We start from the raw sequence: 23,780 nt of genomic DNA, 5'->3' as shown, positions 1-23,780 counted from the left end.
TATGTACATGTGTGTGTCTATGTGTCTGTAAACATGATAACTTGAGTACCGTAATAGCTAGGTTGATGAAATTTCATATATAAGTATTATATCAAATTTTTAGATCCATATCAACTTTTGAGCGATTTTGGATAACCCGGAAGTGGAATTTTTTCTACTTTCAATTTTTCAAAAGCCTATAACTTGAGTACTAATTCATATAAATAAATTAAATTTCACACGTAAGTAAAAGATCTAATGCTCTACCTCTTTACAATTTTTTAGTAATTTTCTTAGACCGTAAATTGTAATTTATGCTATTTTCGATTTCTGAAAAAACGCATGTAAATTTATAAAGTCGAATAATATTCCGCACTATTATGCACGCTTGGTGCGCAATTCATTTTTCTTCGCGATTCTATTCTATTTTTAAAGTTTAAGTAATTAACAATGGATTAAAAATATTGTCTATATCCCGAGTTGCCATCCGCCGTAGTGTTATTTGAGAATATTCGAGAAAGTTTAGGGATATCACTCCCGGTTTATTTTTAACAGTGATGTACATAACGACACGCTGTTTTAGACTAGTGGTCTTATAAGTTGATAGCATCTTCAGGCGGTTAAATTTGAAAGTATGTTACATCAAGTTTAAACATGTTAAGCAGAAAAAAATCAAATAACAGGTGGCAGAATTAACTCTTTATCCAGGCCTATTTGAATTCTTATTTAATTGGATTTGATACTTTTTAAAAATGAATTTTAAATAAGTAAAAATAAGCTTTGAATCATAAAAGGTTCAGAAACTAGTTTAATCAGGATTCAGTTTTTATCTCAAGGACTCTTAATTGAAACTTTGATTTTTACATACGGAAACAGATACTTAATTATGATGGAATGAATCACGCAATTTATATTGTTAAGAAACTTTTACCATTTACTTCCTGACAATACTACTAATAAATGGGACAAGTTCGTAAAAAAACATAGGCCTACTTTTCAGAGGTGTAGAGACGGATTCTGGCGCCCGGGGCTGACTATACATTTTTGCGCCCCTCCCTCCCATTTTATTTATAGTTATTTATGTCTTTGAACCCCCCCCCCCCCCTCCACCCCAAAGTAAATAAATTGGAAAGTGGACTTTTAAATTATTGTTTCTACCCTTTTGGCGCTCCATTACGGTTGGCGCCCGGGGCGGCCGCCCCACCCGATACTATTACAAAAAAATGAAACATTAGGTAGGTACGTTTAAATTATGAACATTAAACGGACAATGCACCAAAGACATTATCTTTTAAACGATTATTCTCGTGAAAAGGATATGTAAGATATTAAGTCCTTGATAGCAATATTACATTATTAAGCCTGCCAGTTTATAAATGTGCACATTAAACAAAGGTTGTGATGAAATATGTTACCATAACAACATTAACCACAAAACACGAATCATCTGTGCGTCACCCACCCAAAGCTCAGACTTTATTATTAGATGCTACGCCCAGTATTTTTTCACTAAATGACAATAAGTTAAAGTTTGTTAAAAAAAATAAATCAGTTGAATTCAAATTGTATAATTATTTCATAAAATTAATATTATTTGATAGTGTTAAAAGTGCTTGCTGGAAAAATTTTGACTTGAATAAGATTATATAAGAATATATTTTTATTTTATTTTAAACGTGAAGCGCGTGTTTTGATCTAATTTTAGTAGTAGCCTATAGATATGTTTATTTCAAATTGTTGATGTAATTTATGAAATTAAAGATAGAAACAAAGAAAATGTTTTTCAGGGACAGCTCTACTTTTCTAATACTAAAAGGACTATAAAATCATGAGTTATAAATATATATATATATATATATATATATATATATATATATATATATATATATATATATATATATATATATGCGTATATATTTTTAAACACATAAAAATATGTAAGATGTTTAGTTATTAATATTTTCAATTTATTTTTATGTATTTATTTATTTAATTGTTTTTGCTCCATTACTACAATTTTATGCACCTATTAGAAGATTCCCCATGAAACGGAAAATACATTTTTTACAATAATAATATCGGTAAAACCCTAACGAACTTTGTACCGACTTAAACATTTCAAAGACCAGGACGTATGTTTTTGACAGAGGCTGTATGCAAGTACCTTCTAACATTTGCATAATAAATAATATTATTAATAAAATAAAAGTTTAAACAATCCTATTACTCAAGTTATATTGTTTGAATTTCTAGCTCCCCAACTTTGCAGCTATTTTCCTTCGAAATCCCTGCGCTGATAATTTTTATGGGTTTATAGTCTTGTAATAATAACTTTATGGAGATTTCCGTTTGTCTATCGAGAACTCTTTACGTGGAGCTGCCATTTTATGTTGTATATATTAGTGACAGACTACAAACAAGCATAGATATACCTTGGTAAGGTCATTTATAAGTTGTGTTTTATTCATTAATACAAATACAATTATGTTTTTAAAATAACATTTATTGTTTCTTTACAATAGTAAAAAGTGATTTATAAAGAGAAAAAAATGGATGATTGGTACACTTGGACCTTCATAAACATATTATTTAATATTAATATTATAACAAGCGTATCCAAACTGATAAATTATTCATATCAACGTAGAAAGCCAAAAACGCTTTGTATTTATATAATTACAAATATAAATGTGGATTTATGTTTTCAAATGAACTCTATTCTGATTTCCATTACACACCTTAAATATTTAACTTATTTTCACCCTGCACATTAGTTAATCTCAGTTTGCCTTATTTATTTTCATATCCTATGGCTGCTCCTAGATATTATATACGTATTTATATGTATAAATAAAAAAATACATATATATATATCGTTTTATTTAAATAAAAAAGAGAGAGAGATAGAAAAGATAGGGAAAATACTGTTTTTATTACAAAGACCACTAAACCAAAAGAATTGTACTTATTTTTTGGGTGCAGCTAAAAATGTTGAATCAAAATTAATTACAATAGCTGTATAAACATTTTTTTTAAATACTGAAAATAGTTTCTCCTTCCCCGTCCATTATATAAATGTCCGTGCTACCTCTTTCTGATTATTCCCCTCGGTCCTTCCATCTAACTATACGCCACACAGTTTTAGCTTAAATGTGAATACACTAAGAATTTTACTATTTATATGTTTTACCGTTTTTTGACAAATGCTTTGGTGTTTAATTTTAAGAAAAGGTTAATAATGTAAAAGCATTGGCCCGACAGGTACATGTATGAAAAGATGACATAGTATTTTGTTGATCTCAAACATTTTAGAATGAGGAAATACATTGCTCAAGATATAAAACTTGTATGAGTTTCTTTTAAAAATTATTTAAATTAATACACATGTAAACACGGTGTAAAACTTACATTCTAAAAGAGGTCGCCCATATACGACTTAACAAACTTAACGGGGGTAGTTGTTCGGACTTTAGTGACGGTGAGTGTGTTTCTAGTAATAGTGTAGTGGGGAGGCGTCTCAAAACAAAGTAAAAAATTATCCTTGAAAATAAAGTTTAGCCTGTTTATTTTGCATTAGTAAAATAATCATTTATTAAAAAAACACTGTTATTTAAAAGGTTCTGTATGTTCAAATGGGACGGCGTGGTTAAATGGTAGAGAATATGACTTCTAACCTGAAAGTCTTTAGTTTGATTCCGTGAAGATGGGAAGGTAGAAGGTAAGAATATTTATACATCGTGACGTCTTTTATTGACAAACCATAAATTTCATTTAAAAAGCACTGTTAACCAGATCTAATACCACTGGAAAACAACGCAGTCAATGTATAACTAATATTTTAAAATTTATATATATATATATATATATATATATATATATATATATATATATATATATATATATATATATATACAGGTAAAAATACATACTACTCGTATCTGTATGTGAACAATATATTTCAGTAATTGTAGGGATCAAGTGTGACATTGGCAATGATAACAACTTCTTTATTTAGTAGCACAATATTGTGAATGAAAAGACCAATGTTAGTTACATTTGTAAATAAATAAACTAGGGCAGTGTGATCGAATGTTAGAGCACATGACAGCTATCCCGAAAGTCTCAAGTTCGAATCCTGGTTAAATGTAGAATAACTTCCTTGAATACACCCAGCTCTAATGAGTACCTAACTCAAATTAGGGGAGTAAAGCGGAAGGACATAGTGATGATCTTAATATGCCTTTCAATGCCTCTGTTAAAAAATGGTGACCTGTACTTCACTTGCCCAATGCCCGTCAGGTTTGAAGAAAACTGTGCTAAAAAAACAGATTCTAACAAAAAATAATACAAAAAATTCTAGTTGATATTATAGTTTTTTAAAATGCTATTTTAGGCATAAATAAGTTATAACGTTTTAAAATACATATTATTTAATTGTATAAAGATTTAACCGTCATAAATTGTGAAATTGAAATCTCCGACCTTTACTAGGTGTATTTTATCCAAAAGAAAAAAATAAAATTTTTAAAGAAATTCATTCTCTATTACGAAGCTACAGATGGAATGAAATCTACGACTTTCTGCTTCTTTAGATGTATGAAGAATTAAGACGATACATTCATTGAATAACTCAACCTGAAAACAATTTTCCCCACCTTCACAGTACATTGTATACCAAGCACCGCCCAAGTGTTTAATTATTTCAGCTGATTGTGAAAAAGATGTTAATAGTATTGGTCCGCGACAATTATGATTTTTTAAATAATTATTAAATCTGTTTATAACTTCAGAAAAAATTAGATAACAAGTATCTTGATAATGCAGTTAATTTAAACCAACTAACTAAATTGAAAAGCCGAATCATAATTGTTTTCTACATTTAGTGCGTTTTCAATTAAATCCTTCATCGTTGTCTTAAAACTCGTGAGCAAAAATTAAAAAGCAGTTTTCCCTATTGACGTTTCGTCACATAATACGACAAAAACGATACAATATTACGTCAAAACATTTACAGTATTTGGATTTTAATAGTTTTTATGGTAAAACAATGTTTTTTCTATAATTGCAAAATGGACTTAAATAACTATAAACATTTTCTTAATGCAATGTTTAAAAGTTAAGACGTAATACTATTACGTAAGAAGTAATTTTAGTAATAAAAAAAAGAAAATATTTATAGCCGAAATTTTCAGTTTTGGTTTACCCGCTGATATATGGCATACAAGATAGTATATTTATCGATAAAATCCGATCTGATTCTATAAAACGCCATTTTGAATTACTGATAATATTGTTAAATGGCGCTGTCACTACATATACAGCTCTAACAGAAGTCTAAAATAAAAACCATAGTCAGTTAAGCTTTAATTATTACGTGAACTGTGGTTAGTGACGAAGAGAATAATATACCATTTGATTTCGTTACCAAGTGTATATGGTTAACACACCGTTTTTATGGAAAAATAAAGTAGGTCAACTTAAATATAGAAAACTTTAAAACTTTGTTATTATGATTATCATTAAACCTATATAGTTAACAGTTTGGTATTTGTACTTTCTCAATACAATTACAATGCATGCGTTTACACATTTAGCTTATTTATGTGATTGGTAAATTAAATATAAAAGATGCCAATAGTTAAAAAACTCTAAACAAAAACCCAGCTCGAAAAAATATAATTGTATCTTTATCCAGTTCTTTGTTTCCACAATGTTGCTTGTTCTATAACCACATTTTTTTAATCGGAACTTTAAACATTTTGAAGTATAATCAATCTTGCTGTCTTCTTTGGTTTAATATTAAAGAAATTATCAGAATTTTACTTTTTTCTGTCGCAATGTATACACATTTTTATAATACTTTGCATATGCCATATTGTTCTAATGCCTATACCTATAGGGGATGTACCTGGTGGATTACTTCATGGAATAGTTATTCGAGGTGGGGGGGGGGGGGTAAAGATATGTTTTAATGACTGGGGCTAATATCTGCGTTAAACAAATACCAAGCCTAACATTTCGGCTCAATGAAATTCATTATGACACTATATATATTTGCTAAGTTCGTTTTACATAACAGAAACATCGACGGGTAATATTTATAACAATATTACGTGTAAACATTAGTTACACCGTCGTTAAAGCTGTGTTATAAAAGATATACGTTCTACCATCGTAACTGTTGGAGTTGTTTGAGTCAGGAGATTCGTCCGGGTTTATTGGTGTTTCGTAGGGATCGATTACATCGATATACGATTCTGCATCCGCTTCGTTTGAACTAACTGCTATTTCCTCGTAATGACTGTAATCGACTACATCAATGTAAGAATGAGTACCGATTTCGCCTGAAAGGGATGTTGATTTGTCACTGCTTGTTTGTTCTATTGGTCGATTTTCATTTTTCTTTCCTGTTTCATAAGTACGTTTGTTATGGTTAATAGATTGACTATGATTGTATTGATATTTTTGCACACAGGCCTATTTCTACGAAAAATATAATTAGAATATAATTATACTTTTCTAACGTCTAAACCAGGGGTCTCCAAACTTTTCAGTCCGAGGGCCGCGTTAACTATCAAATTTCAGTTCGGGGGCCAGTTTCTTCCAGGCCTGTCTTTGATTTCTCTGGGCCATCACAAACAAACGATTTTTCCTTGGACAAAAAGATCTCAGCGGGCCGGATGAGAGGACTTCGCGGGCCGCATACGGCCCGCGGGCCGTAGTTTGGAGACCCCTGGTCTAAACCAACAATAAAGTTTATTTTCAAACATCGATCAATCATATTGTAAATTACCTCTCCGTTTGATGAAGTAAATTATTAAGGATATGCCGACAAAGATAAGAGCACCACCAGTCCCAGAACCTGCTTGTATATAGTTCAACGTAGTGCTGTCGGTGGTCGTGATATTAGTTTCTGCAACATCGGTTTAAAATAAAGCGGGTGTGATGTTCCTTAAACTTTCTCGAATATTCTTTGATAACACTAATGGGGGATGGTAACTCCAGTGCAGTCGGGATATAGACATTTAAAAGAAAATTTAAAAAAAATATAATCTCAAAGTAAAGAAATGAACAGCAAACAATGTGTAGATAATAGCATTGCCGGCGGCAGGTTATTTAGTGCCCTAGGCAAAACTTATTAAAACGGCCCCCGTTTCTCCAACTCAGGAAAGTGTAAAACGTTGAGTTTTGTGAAAATTGTTTTTTTTGCCCGATTATACTCCTTTTTTCTACACTCTTTAAAGAGAAATTAAAATAAAATGTTATAATACCTGTTTTTTCTCAGAATTAAATTTATAGAAAAATCTATTATCTTCATACTAGTGAACCTCTTTATGGAAAATGAGAAAAATAACCTGAATTATTGAATAGCCATCTGCTGTTGTTTGTGACTGAAATTTAATATATATATATATATATATATATATATATATATATATATATATATATATATATATATATATATATATATATATATATATATTAATGCTATATATAAATGTTACCTACATCAGTTTTACATACACAAATAGGCTGTATATATATATATATATATATATATATATATATATATATATATATATATATATATATATAAAGATTTATAATGTTCACAATTTGGACATTGTACACATAAAAAGACTCGAGCTCACAATCTTGAGACAATTTTTTTCATTCATACAAACACATAACTAAAAGGAAAAAAAACCATTGAATGGGAACCAGGCACCCTGTAGGACGGTTATCCTAACACTCAGTATAATATTATATTAGTAATTAATTCAGCATTTACAAACGACTGTACCTACCACAGATATTTAGCTGAATGATTTCATTATCTAAAGTAGCCTTCAAAAGAGTTTGGTCATCGATACCATTGATTTGAAATGTGAACAGCAAAATACGCACATCTAAATTGTTGCACGTACAGTTGCTATAATCTTCCGCACATCGTCCATTGTAAATTCTATACATACATATCTATTTTAAAAAAGAAAGCATATTATTACAATTTTAGCTGTACACACACGCTATATATATATATATATATATATATATATATATATATATATATATATATATATATATATATATATGAGCTGTTACATTTTGCAAAGGCAATACATTGCTTTTTAAAATATAGGGGTTGTCGAATAATAAGGTAGTGTAATGACCTACGACCTATAAATCATTTAATTAATTTAACATGCTATATATTTTATCGTAGAATATTCGTCTCTGTATTATATTCGTCAATATCCTGTTAAATATCTCAATTTTCAAAGATGAAGAATACTTAACATAATTATATTTATTCCACTTATCATTGAAAGTAATAAAAATCATACGTTTTTTGTAGAGCGATTATGACGTATTGTTTGGAATCGAACTTGATTCACGTCTCTAAACATAAGTGTCGAATTTAATAATACATTTATTTCAAAGTTAGTTGAAGAGTTACTGCAGGTGATCGCGTTTTTGATATACAGTGCATCTGGGTAGGTTGCTAAAACAGATAGAATTGTTTACTTCCTTTATCATTTTTTTTTAAATTTACTTTTATGAAACTTTTGAAACACTTTACAATGCATGATTTTTCAAATAAATACAGTTATTGCTTTGTTCACTTGACAATATAAACACATCTTTGCTTTACATTTAAGTTAAATTGCTTCAAATACCTTTAACACATGTGTCATATTTGCAAAAATTAAACTCTTTGAGCATTATTAAAATGTAGTTGAATAAAATCACTTTAGAAACAAATATAATCATTTTACATCCGAATGTTTTCAGTGAAAACTTAAATACAAATATGTTAACCACACTTAGATTTGTCACAATGAACTCGTACTTGTAAGAATAATCTGTTCAATGTCAAACAGGAAACACATGTAGGCGTATGAACACATCATAGAATGTTACAAATGGGAATGTTGTTTGCTCTGTTGTTGTTACTAATACTACTGAATCAGTCAAATGGTAAGTTGTGTTTTATGTTTTAATATATTGGTATTGACATATGTGGTTTGTGGGAAAGCAGATGGTTACTAACCCGAAAATTCCTGAGTCGTACCCACGGGCAGATGTGGCTTGTTAACTGGGGACAGTTAACCATCTGTAAGAGAAAACTACTAAATTAAACATGACTAGAGTCCACGACGCGATAGGATTCAAACTCTGGTTCCGTTTTCAAAGTTCATCCAACGCTTCGCCATTTGAAACATCAGCCTTACTTTTCAAGGCGCAGCGATTAATTGTCTATAAGACTATAGAGCCATAAATTAGTAAATTACATACTTGTCAAAAATGTGTTTCACTTTAATATGATAATCTTTACATATATTTTGATTTTTTTTAAAAATTCCGTTTCAGGACAGTGCAATCCGTGTGAAGAGTACAGTGATTGTGTTCTTAGTTTTGTATATAATAATAAAGATAATATTTATACAAAAGTTACAGTATTCTCATTGAAAATTAACGATGATTTTGTTGCAAACTGCTACACTGAAAACAATATGGAGTGTAACGCTTATGAAAAAAATGAAAACCTTATTGACTACGCTATACAAAAGGAAAACGAATCATTTATAGTCAATGTCAAGCTCTTTAATATAAGCCGGGAAAAGAACTCAATTCTGACTGAGCGCCGATTGCAATTGTACGCCAATTTTCAGAACAAAACGTTTGGTCAACGTTTATTGTATTCGTGTGATATAAAATGTTACGGTAAGTAAAAAAGAAATGGCATTTACGTTTATAATTACTGAAAAAATAATATTAAAGTGATACACAGCAATGCTCACTGTGAATTGAATATTTATCTCATAACATATTGTAATAAAATATTCAATTACATTAAAATAGAAGTTTAGTTTAACTTTGTAGGAAACAATGCACGCTATAATAATTAGAATATAATTAATACATATATTACACATTTAAGTCTAACATTTAAAAAATAAAATGATTTCTAGAAAAAATAAAAGATCTAGAATGCGTAACACAAAAAGCTACAAATGGGCTCTTGATACAGTGTTTTAGTTCTAAGATGTACCCTCCTGCTACATGCATATTTAATATTACAATGAACAAAGTGAGTAGTCATTTTTAATTCTTTATTTTATTTTATTTTCTAAGTTACTATATTAATAATAATTTTAATAACTTATATAAACATTACAACTAAAAAAACAAATCAAATAAGAATATATTTTTTGTATAGGAACAACTTAATGTATCGTCAACTAACAAACACATTGTTGGGAGTAAAAATCCTACTTATTACCGGACTGAATGTTCTGTGGAAATAAAACATGAACAGCTGGTGCCAGGGGTCTTGGAATATCATGTAACCACGCTTCAGAAATTATCATCTGATTGTTACAACGTTACGTCATGCTATGCATTACAAAAATTTTCTTTCAGTGTACCAATTGGTAACTACCGATGTTTGCACTTTTGTATTAAAATTACTTTAATATTTATTTACCGAACCGATTTAAAAAAAAAAGTTTTTTTTTATTTAATTGATAAGCTTCTTATTTTTGAACTGTCAAATTTTGAAATTGAACTGATTTAACTATAACTAAAAAACCGAGTTTTGTCTGATTAATTAATACAATGAGCTGCAGGTTATGCATTAATATATATTCTTCCAGAATCAGATAGATGTTCTGAAAGGGCCTATAAATTGACATAATTAGTTCCCGAATTAAGGCAATTTAAAAACTATATATGCATATGTATATATATATATATATATATATATATATATATATATGTGTGTGTGTGTGTGTGTGTGTGTGTACCTTTTTTAGATATTACACTGTTTATGGTAGAAAGTATGGATTTCAACTGCTCGGCTGAAGAGCCCAACAACTGTTCAATCAAATGCAACACAAATGATTTTTGTCAAGACGGAAACATGTATTCATGTCAGAGTGTTCAAGAATTGTGTCTCAACAGAAAACAAGCAAACCATTCTCAAAACCAAAATCTTCCTTGCAACAAAATGTGTCAATCAAATAACAATTCTACTAGTAAAAGTAAGTATTGAAACGTTTTTAATTTAATATATTAAAATACTCTCAGAATATTCTAAAGTATTTATCATTTTCCTGTAAATAACTCAACAAAGCTTCGTTGGTTAAATAACGTGTACAGTTATGCAAGTTTATTTTTCTGAGAGCTTTGTATACTCACACTTGTGTTAAAAATAAATGTGCTAAAAGGTGCCTATTAACCTTTCAAAATTAACTAAAATTCCGTCATATTTTTTATACAGGAAATGAAAACAGCATTGAAGACGAGCTGATTGTGATTATAATTTTAGGCATTGCATTTGGTGAGCATAACCAATTAGAAGTTTTCTTTTCCAATCATACTATATAAAATACCAGCGAAAATATTTTATGTATACATACAAGTTCAATGTTATTGCACGAATTAATTAGATTAATTACATTTCAGCAATACTAGTGTGCACTTTGATCGCTTGTTGGTTGAAAAAGCGTGTACGCAAGTATGATTTAATTCCTTTCGTGTTTTTATCGTTTTATCATTATTTTAACTGTTTATCAAATGAGCTCTCTAAGAAAAGACGCTTTCTTACCCTTGAAATTATTTACTTTCAGACATAAAACAAAAGTTCGAGAAGATGCTCGTGTACACAGCACAGGTTTGGAAGATAGGAGTGAATGTGTGACTGGGTGTGATTGTGTTAATGTTGATATCCGTTTTAAACTATTTTGTGTTATTGTTCAGTTCCCGTACTGTGATGTCATGGTCCAGTTTTTTCTTGTTTTTGTAACCTTACACAAGAATCGGTGCAAGTAGGATTTACAGCTTTTAAACCCAGATTACCCGACACCAGTGTTTGTATTATATTAGGTAATGTATTACTTGGAATTGTTCAAGTGTTTTTGTATCGGTGTTCTAAAATTATTTACAGTAGACCTTGTTCTAAATATTTGTGTATAAAGTAGATAGTTTAATATAGTTAGTTATTAATTATAATTATATTATTTGTAATTATATCCAACCTTAGTTTCCGTTGTTAAGTCTAGTGTTAGCTGTTTAAAAAAAACTGCTTTGTTTTCGTGTGTTGTGTCTGGCTTTCTGCATATTAAGTCTATTCTTCAGGATGTTTTATAGGATCTTAATCGCGTCGGTAGAATAGTTTTAATATTACAAACGAGCAGACCCGCGGCGTATCATACGCCGCTATTTAGTTGTTTTATTTTCTACTTTTCAGTCATTCATAATTTGTGAATTCGACAGTACCAATGCTGCCACTGAAAATATTTGCTTTAAAACACTAACCCCCCCCCTTTCCCCTAACCCCGACCCTACACCCCCCCCCCTTGAAAGCAGCCTCCTCTTAGTTACCTCCTGTAAGTTTAAAATAGTTTCAAACTAAATTATCCGCCCCTAATAGTCGTCACTAAACCCGGCTCTACGATTTGTAAACATTTAGCGTGACCACAACTCACCAGACCATGTGGGGGTGGGGGTGGTAGTGATAGTGATAGGGAGAAAGAGAGGGGACTGTAAGGAGGCGCTTGCAGCTTGTTTTCTAACGTCTCCCAGAAGAGAATTATATATATAGATTGGGGCAAACACCGAGAGAGGGGAACGATACCTCTCAAATAAAAATTGAAGAAACAAATTCAGCTTGACTATTAAAAGAGCAAGTATGATCATCATCGAAGTATTTATCGATGTGTAATTTCTGGAAGTCAGATATTAATATGATAGTCTGTCAACAGCGCCTGACTTTGAGACTACACCAGGGGTGGAACTACAGTGCCGCCAGACCCCGCAATGCGGGGGGGCCCAGACCGATTGGGGGCCCAAAAGTCCTGGCTAAATTATAAAAAAAAATATTTAAAAAAATTAGGTGGAGGTCGAGTTATCTTTCTTCTACAGTTACAAACAAACACGATAGTCGGCAAACGTCTTTGAGAAAAATGCACAGACTATAGCTCAATGTACCAGATGGAGATTTAAAAAAAAAAAATAGTGCGACCCTTGTTTTCCATATATATATATATATATATATATATATATATATATATATATATATATATATATATATATATATATATATATATATATATATATATATATATATATATATGTATATATATATATATATATATATATATATATATATATATATATATATATATATATATATATATATATATATATATATATATATATATATATATATATAGGGGCCCAAAAAAAAAATTCTGCGGGGGGGGCCTTTTTTTTCTAGTTCCGCCACTGGACTACACCCTTGCATACCAATATACAAATTATAGTTCTACTTTTTTAGGGGACAGTATGGTTTTACATGATACTTCTTTGATATTAGATATCGTTTCTGAATTATAAAATGTACCAATTTGACGTGAAATTACAACACTGGTTCATCAATATAGGCCTTCTTTTATATCATGGTACACGTCTAGCGTGAAAATGAATACACAATGAACACAATGTACACAGGTTCAACTTGTATCACGGTATAATACAAAATTAATGTAGTAAAAACAATTTCTTTTGATATTATTGGGTTTGTTTATATTTCTAAAGGTACAACTGAGGACTGTGAAGAAGAAAGTCATCCATGTATTGCACACACTCAAGACGATTTAAACTGTTTGGTAAACATTGATCTAATTCAGTCGATATTATGTCCTGCTTCATAATGCTTTTAAAATCGAATATGCAACAATAATGGAATCTTTATAAAAGTTGAAATCCTTCATAAAAAAAAAGTATTTTTTTAACAAATTTGGATCGTGTATAGTTATGTCGACAATATGACTTTTTTTTTTTTAAACATTTAAACACAGTACTTTTCAGAACTGAATCTAAAATTAGTTATACTATACTTTTAAAATATTCTATGTACAATTATATTATACTGACCTTTAATTTCTTACTTAATGTTATAACTTTAAAAAGCGTTTACTTTTTCTTATTTTGTAAATGTGTTTTTAACTACTTCCATCATCTATTTAAACTAGAGTTCAACCGATATCAAAAAATCATGTCATATTGCTAAAGAGGGTGAATATGTCGAGAAAGGTAGTGTTTACTTTATAATTTTAGTAATTTTGTTTTCGAAAATAAATAGATTAAAGCTTTGTTGAAAGCAGTTTAACGCAACTGAGTTTTTTTTTGTTTCACATTATATAGCCCGTGAAACTGAAAGAAGAGAAGCACATTCTACAATTTCTTTAGTAACAGTAAGTAGAGTAATGACTGATAATAATGGAAAATTTACACAACCATGTATTAATCATAGAAATAATTATTGTAACATGATAAAATTTGAATACACATTTTTGTACAGTTAGTTTTTATCTATTGGGTTCAGTGAAAATACGGTGGTACGATTTGCACATTGGTATGGACTGCCCAGCTCTGCCCTATATATATATATATATTACCCCCTAGGAATCAGCTCATTCGATTGCCAATGTTGAAAACTCCACAGCTGTGACTTCAGTTCCTGCTGGTACTTATCTTTACACTTTTTTAGTTGTTAATAGACAGCAAGCTACATTAATCAAATGTGTATTGCTTGTAAACCAATATATTATGTTTACAGTTACAGATAATTGTGTTACAATCGAAATGCCATGCGATGGCAAAACACTGCAAATAAAACTGCCAGCGCAGGTAAGATTAAATAAAGGCTAAATGTTATTTTCATCAGAGGATTACATTTGTATTAACGTTGTTTTAATAAATTTAAATATTTTTTTTCCTACATATAATAACTTATTGTATACTTTAATGTAGACACGTTTTTAATCCAAATATGTTTTTCCTAAAAGGAAACCATGCCTAATGAAACATGTGACAGTTCTCTTCAAGAACACGAAAAAAGTGAGGGTATTTTTCTTTGTTTTGATGGTTCTACAATAAATTAAATATTAAAAAATAACTAAAACTATAACAGTAGGAGCTATTTTTATGAAATTATTGATTATAATCTTTTAGACATGAGACATGATGCTTTTTTTTCTATTAACACTTAGATAACAAATTGGTCCAGATCAAATTCAACAGCGATGCCCTGATTAACATATTTCAGTCACAGGTAAATTAATATGCGTTATATATATATATATATATATATATATATATATATATATATATATATATATATATATATATATATATATATATATATATATATATAATGTGTGTGTATCTGTGTGTGTGGGCGTGTTTATTGCATGTAGCCCTAAATAATTTAAATATTATTTAATTATAAAATCTAAGCCGCGACCTAGCGGTAGTACCAAGGACTGTTTACCAGAAATCTATAGCACTGTAGCTCGAGTCAAAACCATAAGTCGTCTTAAGACTATCTGTGAACGTACACTTCCTTTCATGTGTCGAAATGACGTCGTGCGTGGATGTTTTGAACACGCCTGGTCATATCTGTTAAAGCACAAACATATAAAACATTATAGGAATCAACAAGGTTAATCACTATTCTAAAACATGAGAATCTAATTCGTTTCGGAATTACTCCTCTAGATGAGTCTTCTGCTACCGTGCCTCATCTTAACAGGGTTGGAGTTTGGAATTTTCGGAGCCTAAAATCAAACGGCATCCTACCTTAACACACCGTGCGACTAATACAATTCGATACAGTATTATATAACCGCACACGAGCATAATATAAAGGTTTAAACGAAAATGACATGGTTTTAGTGATAAAAAATCACAAAGCAAGTAATATGAGAAGTAATAGAGCATAAAAGGAATAACATACATCCATTCATTTCCAATCTTTACACTTCCACCGCGATGATCTACTCTATTTTGTAGAGTAACCAGTAATCATTTTCAATTAAGATCTAAATTGAAAATTTAATGATTTGTTTAAAAACATATTAAAATCTACACATTTAAAATGTGTTGATTTTAATATGCGTCAATACAAAACATTTTTTAAAATTTTATTTTAAATATAGCAAGTTCTCACCAGTCGTCTTTTTATCTCTTTGTTATAGAAGCCATTTTCTCAATTTGACTCGAGGTGTATACCAGCTCTATGCTGTTATTTTTATTTTTGACAATTTTCGCGATTCTTCGCTGCTTTGAGTAGTTCTACAACGGGCAACCTATTCAATTATTTGATGGCCATTATCACAGGCCTACATTAATGGTTCCGAGAAACCGTTTGACTGTTTATATATATATATATATATATATATATATATATATATATATATATATATATATATATATATATATATATATATATATATATATATAATGTGTGTGTATCTGTGTGTGTGGGCGTGTTTATTGCATGTAGCCCTAAATAATTTAAATATTATTTAATTATAAAATCTAAGCCGCGACCTAGCGGTAGTACCAAGGACTGTTTACCAGAAATCTATAGCACTGTAGCTCGAGTCAAAACCATAAGTCGTCTTAAGACTATCTGTGAACGTACACTTCCTTTCATGTGTCGAAATGACGTCGTGCGTGGATGTTTTGAACACGCCTGGTCATATCTGTTAAAGCACAAACATATAAAACATTATAGGAATCAACAAGGTTAATCACTATTCTAAAACATGAGAATCTAATTCGTTTCGGAATTACTCCTCTAGATGAGTCTTCTGCTACCGTGCCTCATCTTAACAGGGTTGGAGTTTGGAATTTTCGGAGCCTAAAATCAAACGGCATCCTACCTTAACACACCGTGCGACTAATACAATTCGATACAGTATTATATAACCGCACACGAGCATAATATAAAGGTTTAAACGAAAATGACATGGTTTTAGTGATAAAAAATCACAAAGCAAGTAATATGAGAAGTAATAGAGCATAAAAGGAATAACATACATCCATTCATTTCCAATCTTTACACTTCCACCGCGATGATCTACTCTATTTTGTAGAGTAACCAGTAATCATTTTCAATTAAGATCTAAATTGAAAATTTAATGATTTGTTTAAAAACATATTAAAATCTACACATTTAAAATGTGTTGATTTTAATATGCGTCAATACAAAACATTTTTTAAAATTTTATTTTAAATATAGCAAGTTCTCACCAGTCGTCTTTTTATCTCTTTGTTATAGAAGCCATTTTCTCAATTTGACTCGAGGTGTATACCAGCTCTATGCTGTTATTTTTATTTTTGACAATTTTCGCGATTCTTCGCTGCTTTGAGTAGTTCTACAACGGGCAACCTATTCAATTATTTGATGGCCATTATCACAGGCCTACATTAATGGTTCCGAGAAACCGTTTGACTGTTTATATATATATATATATATATATATATATATATATATATATATATATATATATATATATATATATAACTTATTAACAGCTGCAAGAATGTTTGTATATTCATATATATATATATATATATATATATATATATATATATATATATATATATATATATATATATATATATATATATATATATATATATATATTTATATATTTATATACATAACTTATTAACAGCTGCAAGAATCACAGGAAAACAATTTGCGTATCGGTATGTTTATACTTTTTTGTCCTTGTAGTCGCATATTTGAACAACTTTTGTGATTTAAACTTACTGTTCGACTCTTTAAAAGTAGCAGCAGTATTATTTTTTCGTTTGAAACATGAAATTTATATTTCAGTTGTTTTTTTTTTTTACATGAATAACAGACAATAATTGTACGCTTACTATTCTTAAATAAACATGAAATTATTAGCTAAATTTATTCAAAATACTATGATTACAATTTTTATTATATATTTTTCACCTTTTTGTATATTTTTATTACCTTTTGATATCCTTATTATCATTTTCATTCCAGAACTCGAATTTTTGTCTAGCAAATTGCCGGTATCCTCATCAACCACATTAAAACAAACCGTAAAATTTGGCAAAGAACGTCCCAACGGTTCTGTCCAATTTATCGAAGCTGAGGTTTCTGTAAACAGAAGTATAAGTCAGCTTAAACATGATATGGTAGCCTTATACAACATACCAGCAGAGCACCAGTCGTGGCTTCTAAAGAACAAGTTAATGGATGATGAGAAGTTTTTGAGAGATTATCAGATCTCTGAAAAGGACGTGATTTTAATGAAGGATGGAAGGCCTGCATTACATGTGTAATATATTGTGTCCAGAATATGGAAAGCATGTAACACAGATTTACTACATATTTTTGCGATTTTTTTTAGTTAAAACGGGGTAAAAATACATTAAAACAAAACTAGAATATTTTTAAAATCATGTACAGTTTGAGGGCGTTATGACTGGGTGCGACACAACTAGGTTCACACCTTACAAAGTTGTAAGAGTGAGAGCATAACATGTGATTTATCTCATTTGTTTCTCATTTGTTTCTCAGCCAACTCGTATATACCTTGCGTTTTTCTGGTCCCCACTCTAAAGTCTGCCATCAACATTCATTTCTACATTCTTCATTACGAGCCGACCCGCGGCGTATCATAGGCCGCTATTTAGTTGTTTTATTTTCTACTTTTCAGTAATTCATAATTTGTGAATTCGACAGTACCAATGCTGCCACTGAAAATATTTGCTTTAAAACACTAACCCCCCCCCCTTTTCCCCAACCCCTATATATATAGATACCCGCTCACAACATTCCCGCTGTCACTACAACACTACTGTGCAAACATACGCAGTGATCCGTCCGATGTACATATCTTTCATACACATCACATCAAATGAATTCAATTATGTGTTAAAACTTTCCGTTTTTTTGGGGCATACCGATTAGTCGTGAAGATGTATTTTAGTTCACCTGATTCTAGCCGTATGAAGCGTAGTGCAGTAAGCTAATATCTTTTGTAACATGCTTTCTTGGAGTTGATTAAGACAGATATCAATCGGAATTCCATGCACCAAGGGTTTGACTAATGTTCACGTAATCGTGCTCTCTACCACTTTATCACGTCTTTCAGATTTGAAAATTAAAGATAATTTAAATAAAGCAGGGCGGGATAAAAGGAGACATAAAAATAAGGGCTGGCAAGGCAAGAGCAGTCTTCAACCAACTAAAAAATGTTTTGGGTTCTGGAGATTTAACTCTTGGAATAAAAATCCGGATTTTCAACACACTAGTAAAACCTGTTTTACTCTATGGAGTTGAGACATGGAGAATAACTACTATACATAAGAAGAAAATACAATCATTTATAAACGCATGCCTCAGAAAGATCCCGGAAAACCACCAGAAATGATGTTCTATGGCAACGGACAAATCAACTGCCAGTTTAAGTAGAGATCCTCTAGAGAAAATAGAAATGAATTGGCCACACACTCAGGAAGCCTGTATCCAGCATAACAAGACAGGTCCTCACGTGGAATCCACAGGGCAGGAGGAGGAGAGGCAGACCAAGAAAGACCTGGAGACGTGACCTGGAAGAAGACGCCAAGAAGATTGGATACACCTGGGGACAGTTGGAGAAACTAGCCCAAGGATAGAGATGTCTGGAGGGCTTTTTTCAGCGGCCTATGTCCCAGTACGGACGACAGGCAAACCTAACCTAACCTAAATAGTTGTAATGTTATTCATTTTGTGCATTTGTTTAAGATATTGCATACATCGTTTTTTTATAATTGCTAACACATTATTATTGTGCATTATGATATTCTATAATTTGCAACCAACGGTTGGATTTAATAATTAAGAATGTAATATTGTGTTGTTTCTTGCACTCTTCAATATTTGCTTTAAATTCATTCTTTGTATTTTGTTTTTGTCCGCCAACCAAACATCTCCAGAGACTCTGTTCTGTGTCATGTTCTCAACCAGTTGTAGCCGATCTTTGTAGTTCCAGCCTCAAGTTCGCGTCTCCAGATGTTATTAGTCATCTTTTTTACGCTTTCTTTGTGGTTTTCCTCAATTCTGCCGGGAGATATTGGTTGCGGTTTGTTAGGGCATGCCCTATCTGAAAGATCTCAAGGAAAAAAATCATGTGATGAAATATATTATGGAGAAAATATATTACACACATAATGCACAAAGATGACTAAATTAGTGCAACATATTTTTTTAAAAACTATCTCTCGGAATAGTATTTAATTTTTTAGATGACAAACAAACCAGAAACATACATAGTGTGTTCCTTTTTCAGTTTAAACATTTTCCAAACAATAAGTCATTTATTTTTATTGTAACTACTAATATAATATATTCAGGATTTAAAATAGGGAAAACTTAAATGAAACTCATGAAATCTTAGTGCACGGGTTCCCAACCTGGGGGTCGCGACCCCCAGGGGGGTCGCGAAGGTCTTTCTGGGGGGTCGCCAACTGGTATACTAAACCTTAGTAATTTGAAACAAAACATAAATATTTAGAAGAATTTTTAAAATTCGGCTTCATTAACATCACTGGAAATGCAATAGAGAAGAAACAAAGCGCACTGTACAAAGTTGTTCTCAGTCACGAATCTATGAAATCTTTAAAACTAAAACGTCATTTGAGACGAGTCATTCGGAACACACCAAAATATATATATGGAGTTCTTTCGTCGATAAGAAGATAGTTGCAAACGCCAGAGACTTGATCGAACAGGAAGTTTTCACCAGCATTAGTGCAAGCATCAAATGAAGTCGTGATAGAAAATGCCAAACAAAAAAAAAACAATAGGAGAAAATCTCACCAAACGCTGCATGTACGTAAATGTTAAATAACACGTTTTTATAGAAATTAAACTTTCACCATTGTTTGCTTGTCGAGTTGATAAATCAACAGACGTGAGTTCGTGTTCGCAGTTGCTGGTCTGTGTCTATATTCATGCGGATGATAGCAAAAAAGAGTTGCTCTTTTGTGAAGATAGCAAGGAGAAAATAAATAGGTTTTTTTTTTAAAATTGGATGATTAAAATGGGTTAGAACGGCGGTGGGGGTTTGTACGGATGGCGCGCCATCTATGTTTAGCTCAAAATCGGGCTTTCAGAAAGCAGAAAAGATTTAGCTCCCTAACCACTGCCCTAACCAATCGACATCAAGAGTCCATTGCTAGTATAAGTCGTAAATTATATAAAATCTGGAGCCTTCAAAGAACTGAGCAAAAACATTAATATAGATCACGAGGTTCTGCTCTTCTACACTACAGTACGCTGGCTGTCAAACGAAATTTTCATAATTGTGTTTTTGAATTGAAATCTGAAATCAAATTGTTCTTGAAAGTGCAAAGGAAACAAGACTTTTTGGTATACTTAAAACGGGCTTAGAGTGGTTGGAGAGAGTACCATACCTAGCAGAAGTGTTCGAACATCAAGATAAGCTAAACCTGAAGCTTCAGGGGATGAATTACAAGATGAATTCTTTGATTTGCAGAATGATTCCGAGTAAGATGAAAAACTGCAGACACAATTTTAGTGCAGTATTCACCATTCATACCCAAACGTAAAATTGATTGACTTTTCGAGAATACATTTTCAAAATTATTCTTCGATTAAAAACAAAATTAAGATAATTATAATGACATAGGTTGGCGTTAACAAAAAAAAAATAATTAAAAAGTTAACCACGAAGGTTTAGTGAATAGTATGCAATTTTACTCATGCTATTAAAACAGTTATCAATAGTAGTTCATATTGAAAGTCTACTAGAAAATCTTACTTTAGTGCTTATTAATTTCCATACTAATTTCGGCTTTTTAATTCTATGGGGGTCGCGGGTCACTTACTTTTTATAAAAGGGGGTCGCCACTAGAAAAAGGTTGGGAACCACTGTCTTAGTGGTTGCTTTGAAATCTTTCAAATATAATAAATATTATTCTGAGTGATATTCTATGTGTGATAATCTCTTAGCGATATTTTGTACTTTAAATATTTCGTACTGATATATTTTCTCTATATCTTTTCTCGGCATTTATTTCGTCCTGAGATATTTTGTCTTTCAAATATTTTGTCTTTCATTATTAACCCTCTCACCTACTAATACAATATTTTTGTTGTAAGATACTATTTACCAATGTTATGGTTTATAAAATTAAGAACATGTATAGTTTTTTAAAAAAAAAATTGTACTTCATATGCAGACTTCATTGTAAAATAAAAGTGTGGTTAAGTTATTTTTTAATATTTAAAGTTTAACATTTTCTATTAATAAAGTTGTTCAGTTGGGCAAACTTTTTAAAATCTTATATTTTATAATAGATGTTTAAATTTAGTTTAACCAAAACATTGTAAATTTTTAAAAGTCTTCCGCATTGTTGTATTTAATATTGACCAAGCTGAATAAAAATTTCTTCAAAACAGAAGAAATTGAATGTTGGGAGTATATTGAAGTGTGATGTGGTTTTAGAGACCGACAAAAAATTAGATCAAATCTAGAAAACACGCTCTGTAATTGAAGTGAACAATAATCTTAAACTAAATTGTTTTGACAGTCCTGACTTTGTACAGCTACACCTCTACACACTAAAATGTCAACGCGAGTGATAGCAGTTAGTGGTGAAGCATAAACAGCCACATAATTATTGATGGGAAAATATTAAACTTCAGGTCACCGAAGCAAGTCATAATTACGTGCTATTCAGATTTTGCGATTACGTAGTATAGGTACGATGGTACCTTGATATGCAAGTCCCCTGATATATACGATATTTTAGAAACGAGCCGTCGAGTGAGGGATTTTTGAGAAAAGAATCAACGCCAAAAAAGTTGCAACTGGTCGTGAATCTAAACTATTTGATGACATTAGCCAAACTGATGTCTGCAATATTTTAAAATAGAGAAAGAAACAAACCACTTTTGACAGGATTTTAAAAAAAACGGCTTGCAGATGAAAGTTAATAAAGCGTGGCAAAAAAGACCAGTAAATTGAAAAGCAGTGAATACGCTGAAAGCAACAAAGTATCACAGAATAGTGATTATATTCATTGATGTTTAGAAAAAATCCATGCAGTTTAGAGATAAAGTGTAGTACATAAAAAAGTGTAACGAGTAAGTGATCCAGTGACAAAAAGTGTTTAGTCAATTAAGTAAGAGAAGCTCGGCCCCTATGCCCCTTACCCTGTACCTCATCCAGCATCCTGCATAAGCTCCTAGGGTTAACGTTTAACTTTTTCTTTCAAAAATTAAAATTAAAATTAATTTTAAAAAATGTAACCAAGATAGCTGAGTTGTCATCTTGGGGACTGGAAAGGATTAATGGAATTTCAATGTATTTCTAATTTGCCGTCTGTACCCGTTACATGTGAATTATAGGCCTATATATGTCAATGTTATACTTGTTTGAGAAAAAATATTTTATGCAATAGTTATTAGTGAAAACGCAATGTGGTTTACTACACGTTAAAAGATATTAGTGACAAAGCAAAGAAACAACTAAATAGCTAAAAATTCGACACATTAAAAAAAACACAGTCAGGCTATCAGTACCTTTTAAAAAAAATTAAAAACACGTTATATTCACTATTAGTCAACACAACAGCATAATAGATGCACACACTGAATAAGAGCCTTAATTGATTCTGTTTTTTTTTTAAGTTATTTGTGGCCGATAAAATTGTGTATATTTCATTTCATACGTCTTGCTAAGTAGATCTATTGATCTAAATAAAATTTGAATGAAATAGTTTATTATCTTCATTATCTAAAATCGGAAGATGACGCCATTAGTTTTGTGTACTTTCCGTAGTTTATGCATGTGGCATGTGACGTCATGGTTTATTGCCTTGTTGTCACAACAATAAACACTTAATGGCTGCATATTTAAAATGTGTTTCTACATTCGAAAATCCCTTTA

The 23,780-nt window shown here is 30.8% G+C and overlaps 2 protein-coding genes and 1 long non-coding RNA gene across 3 annotated transcripts; all 3 read left to right on the top strand.

The window, feature by feature from the left end:
* The first annotated feature begins 8,872 nt into the window (after positions 1 to 8,872).
* LOC131950113 (uncharacterized) lies at positions 8,873 to 9,707 on the top strand. Its single transcript, XR_009388285.1, has 2 exons — positions 8,873 to 8,961; positions 9,355 to 9,707. It is a non-coding gene; the product is annotated as an uncharacterized LOC131950113 (long non-coding RNA).
* Positions 9,708 to 9,949: 242 nt separating this feature from the next.
* On the top strand, positions 9,950 to 11,817 carry LOC131950157 (uncharacterized). The gene is made up of 6 exons (XM_059312206.1): positions 9,950 to 10,075; positions 10,205 to 10,418; positions 10,821 to 11,027; positions 11,267 to 11,326; positions 11,452 to 11,503; positions 11,616 to 11,817. The coding sequence occupies exons 1-6, from the start codon at positions 10,031 to 10,033 to the stop codon at positions 11,815 to 11,817; spliced, it is 780 nt and encodes a 259-aa protein (XP_059168189.1). The 5' UTR covers positions 9,950 to 10,030.
* A 2,650-nt stretch (positions 11,818 to 14,467) lies between these two features.
* LOC131950112 (uncharacterized) lies at positions 14,468 to 18,166 on the top strand. Its single transcript, XM_059312155.1, has 6 exons — positions 14,468 to 14,515; positions 14,609 to 14,679; positions 14,838 to 14,889; positions 15,042 to 15,103; positions 17,517 to 17,550; positions 17,861 to 18,166. The coding sequence occupies exons 2-6, from the start codon at positions 14,635 to 14,637 to the stop codon at positions 18,160 to 18,162; spliced, it is 495 nt and encodes a 164-aa protein (XP_059168138.1). The 5' UTR covers positions 14,468 to 14,515; positions 14,609 to 14,634; the 3' UTR covers positions 18,163 to 18,166.
* The last annotated feature ends 5,614 nt before the right edge of the window (positions 18,167 to 23,780 follow it).

Source organism: Physella acuta, unplaced genomic scaffold (assembly GCF_028476545.2).
Source record: "Physella acuta isolate Inbredline_101_S28 unplaced genomic scaffold, ASM2847654v3 ptg000738l, whole genome shotgun sequence".
In the NCBI taxonomy this organism is placed as follows: Eukaryota; Metazoa; Mollusca; class Gastropoda; family Physidae; genus Physella; species Physella acuta.
This window is presented reverse-complemented; position numbering and strand designations above follow the sequence as displayed.

Bases quoted from the DNA above. Each gene is read 5' to 3' on its own strand.
- LOC131950157 (XM_059312206.1), top strand. From the start codon at position 10,031: ATGTACCCTCCTGCTACATGCATATTTAATATTACAATGAACAAA. The intron at 10,076-10,204 runs GTGAGTAGTCAT...TTTTTTGTATAG, and splicing joins TTAATATTACAATGAACAAA to GAACAACTTAATGTATCGTC. The intron at 10,419-10,820 runs GTAACTACCGAT...TGTTTATGGTAG, and splicing joins TTCTTTCAGTGTACCAATTG to AAAGTATGGATTTCAACTGC.
- LOC131950112 (XM_059312155.1), top strand. From the start codon at position 14,635: ATGCCATGCGATGGCAAAACACTGCAAATAAAACTGCCAGCGCAG. The intron at 14,680-14,837 runs GTAAGATTAAAT...TTTTCCTAAAAG, and splicing joins AAATAAAACTGCCAGCGCAG to GAAACCATGCCTAATGAAAC. The intron at 14,890-15,041 runs GTGAGGGTATTT...ATTAACACTTAG, and splicing joins TCTTCAAGAACACGAAAAAA to ATAACAAATTGGTCCAGATC.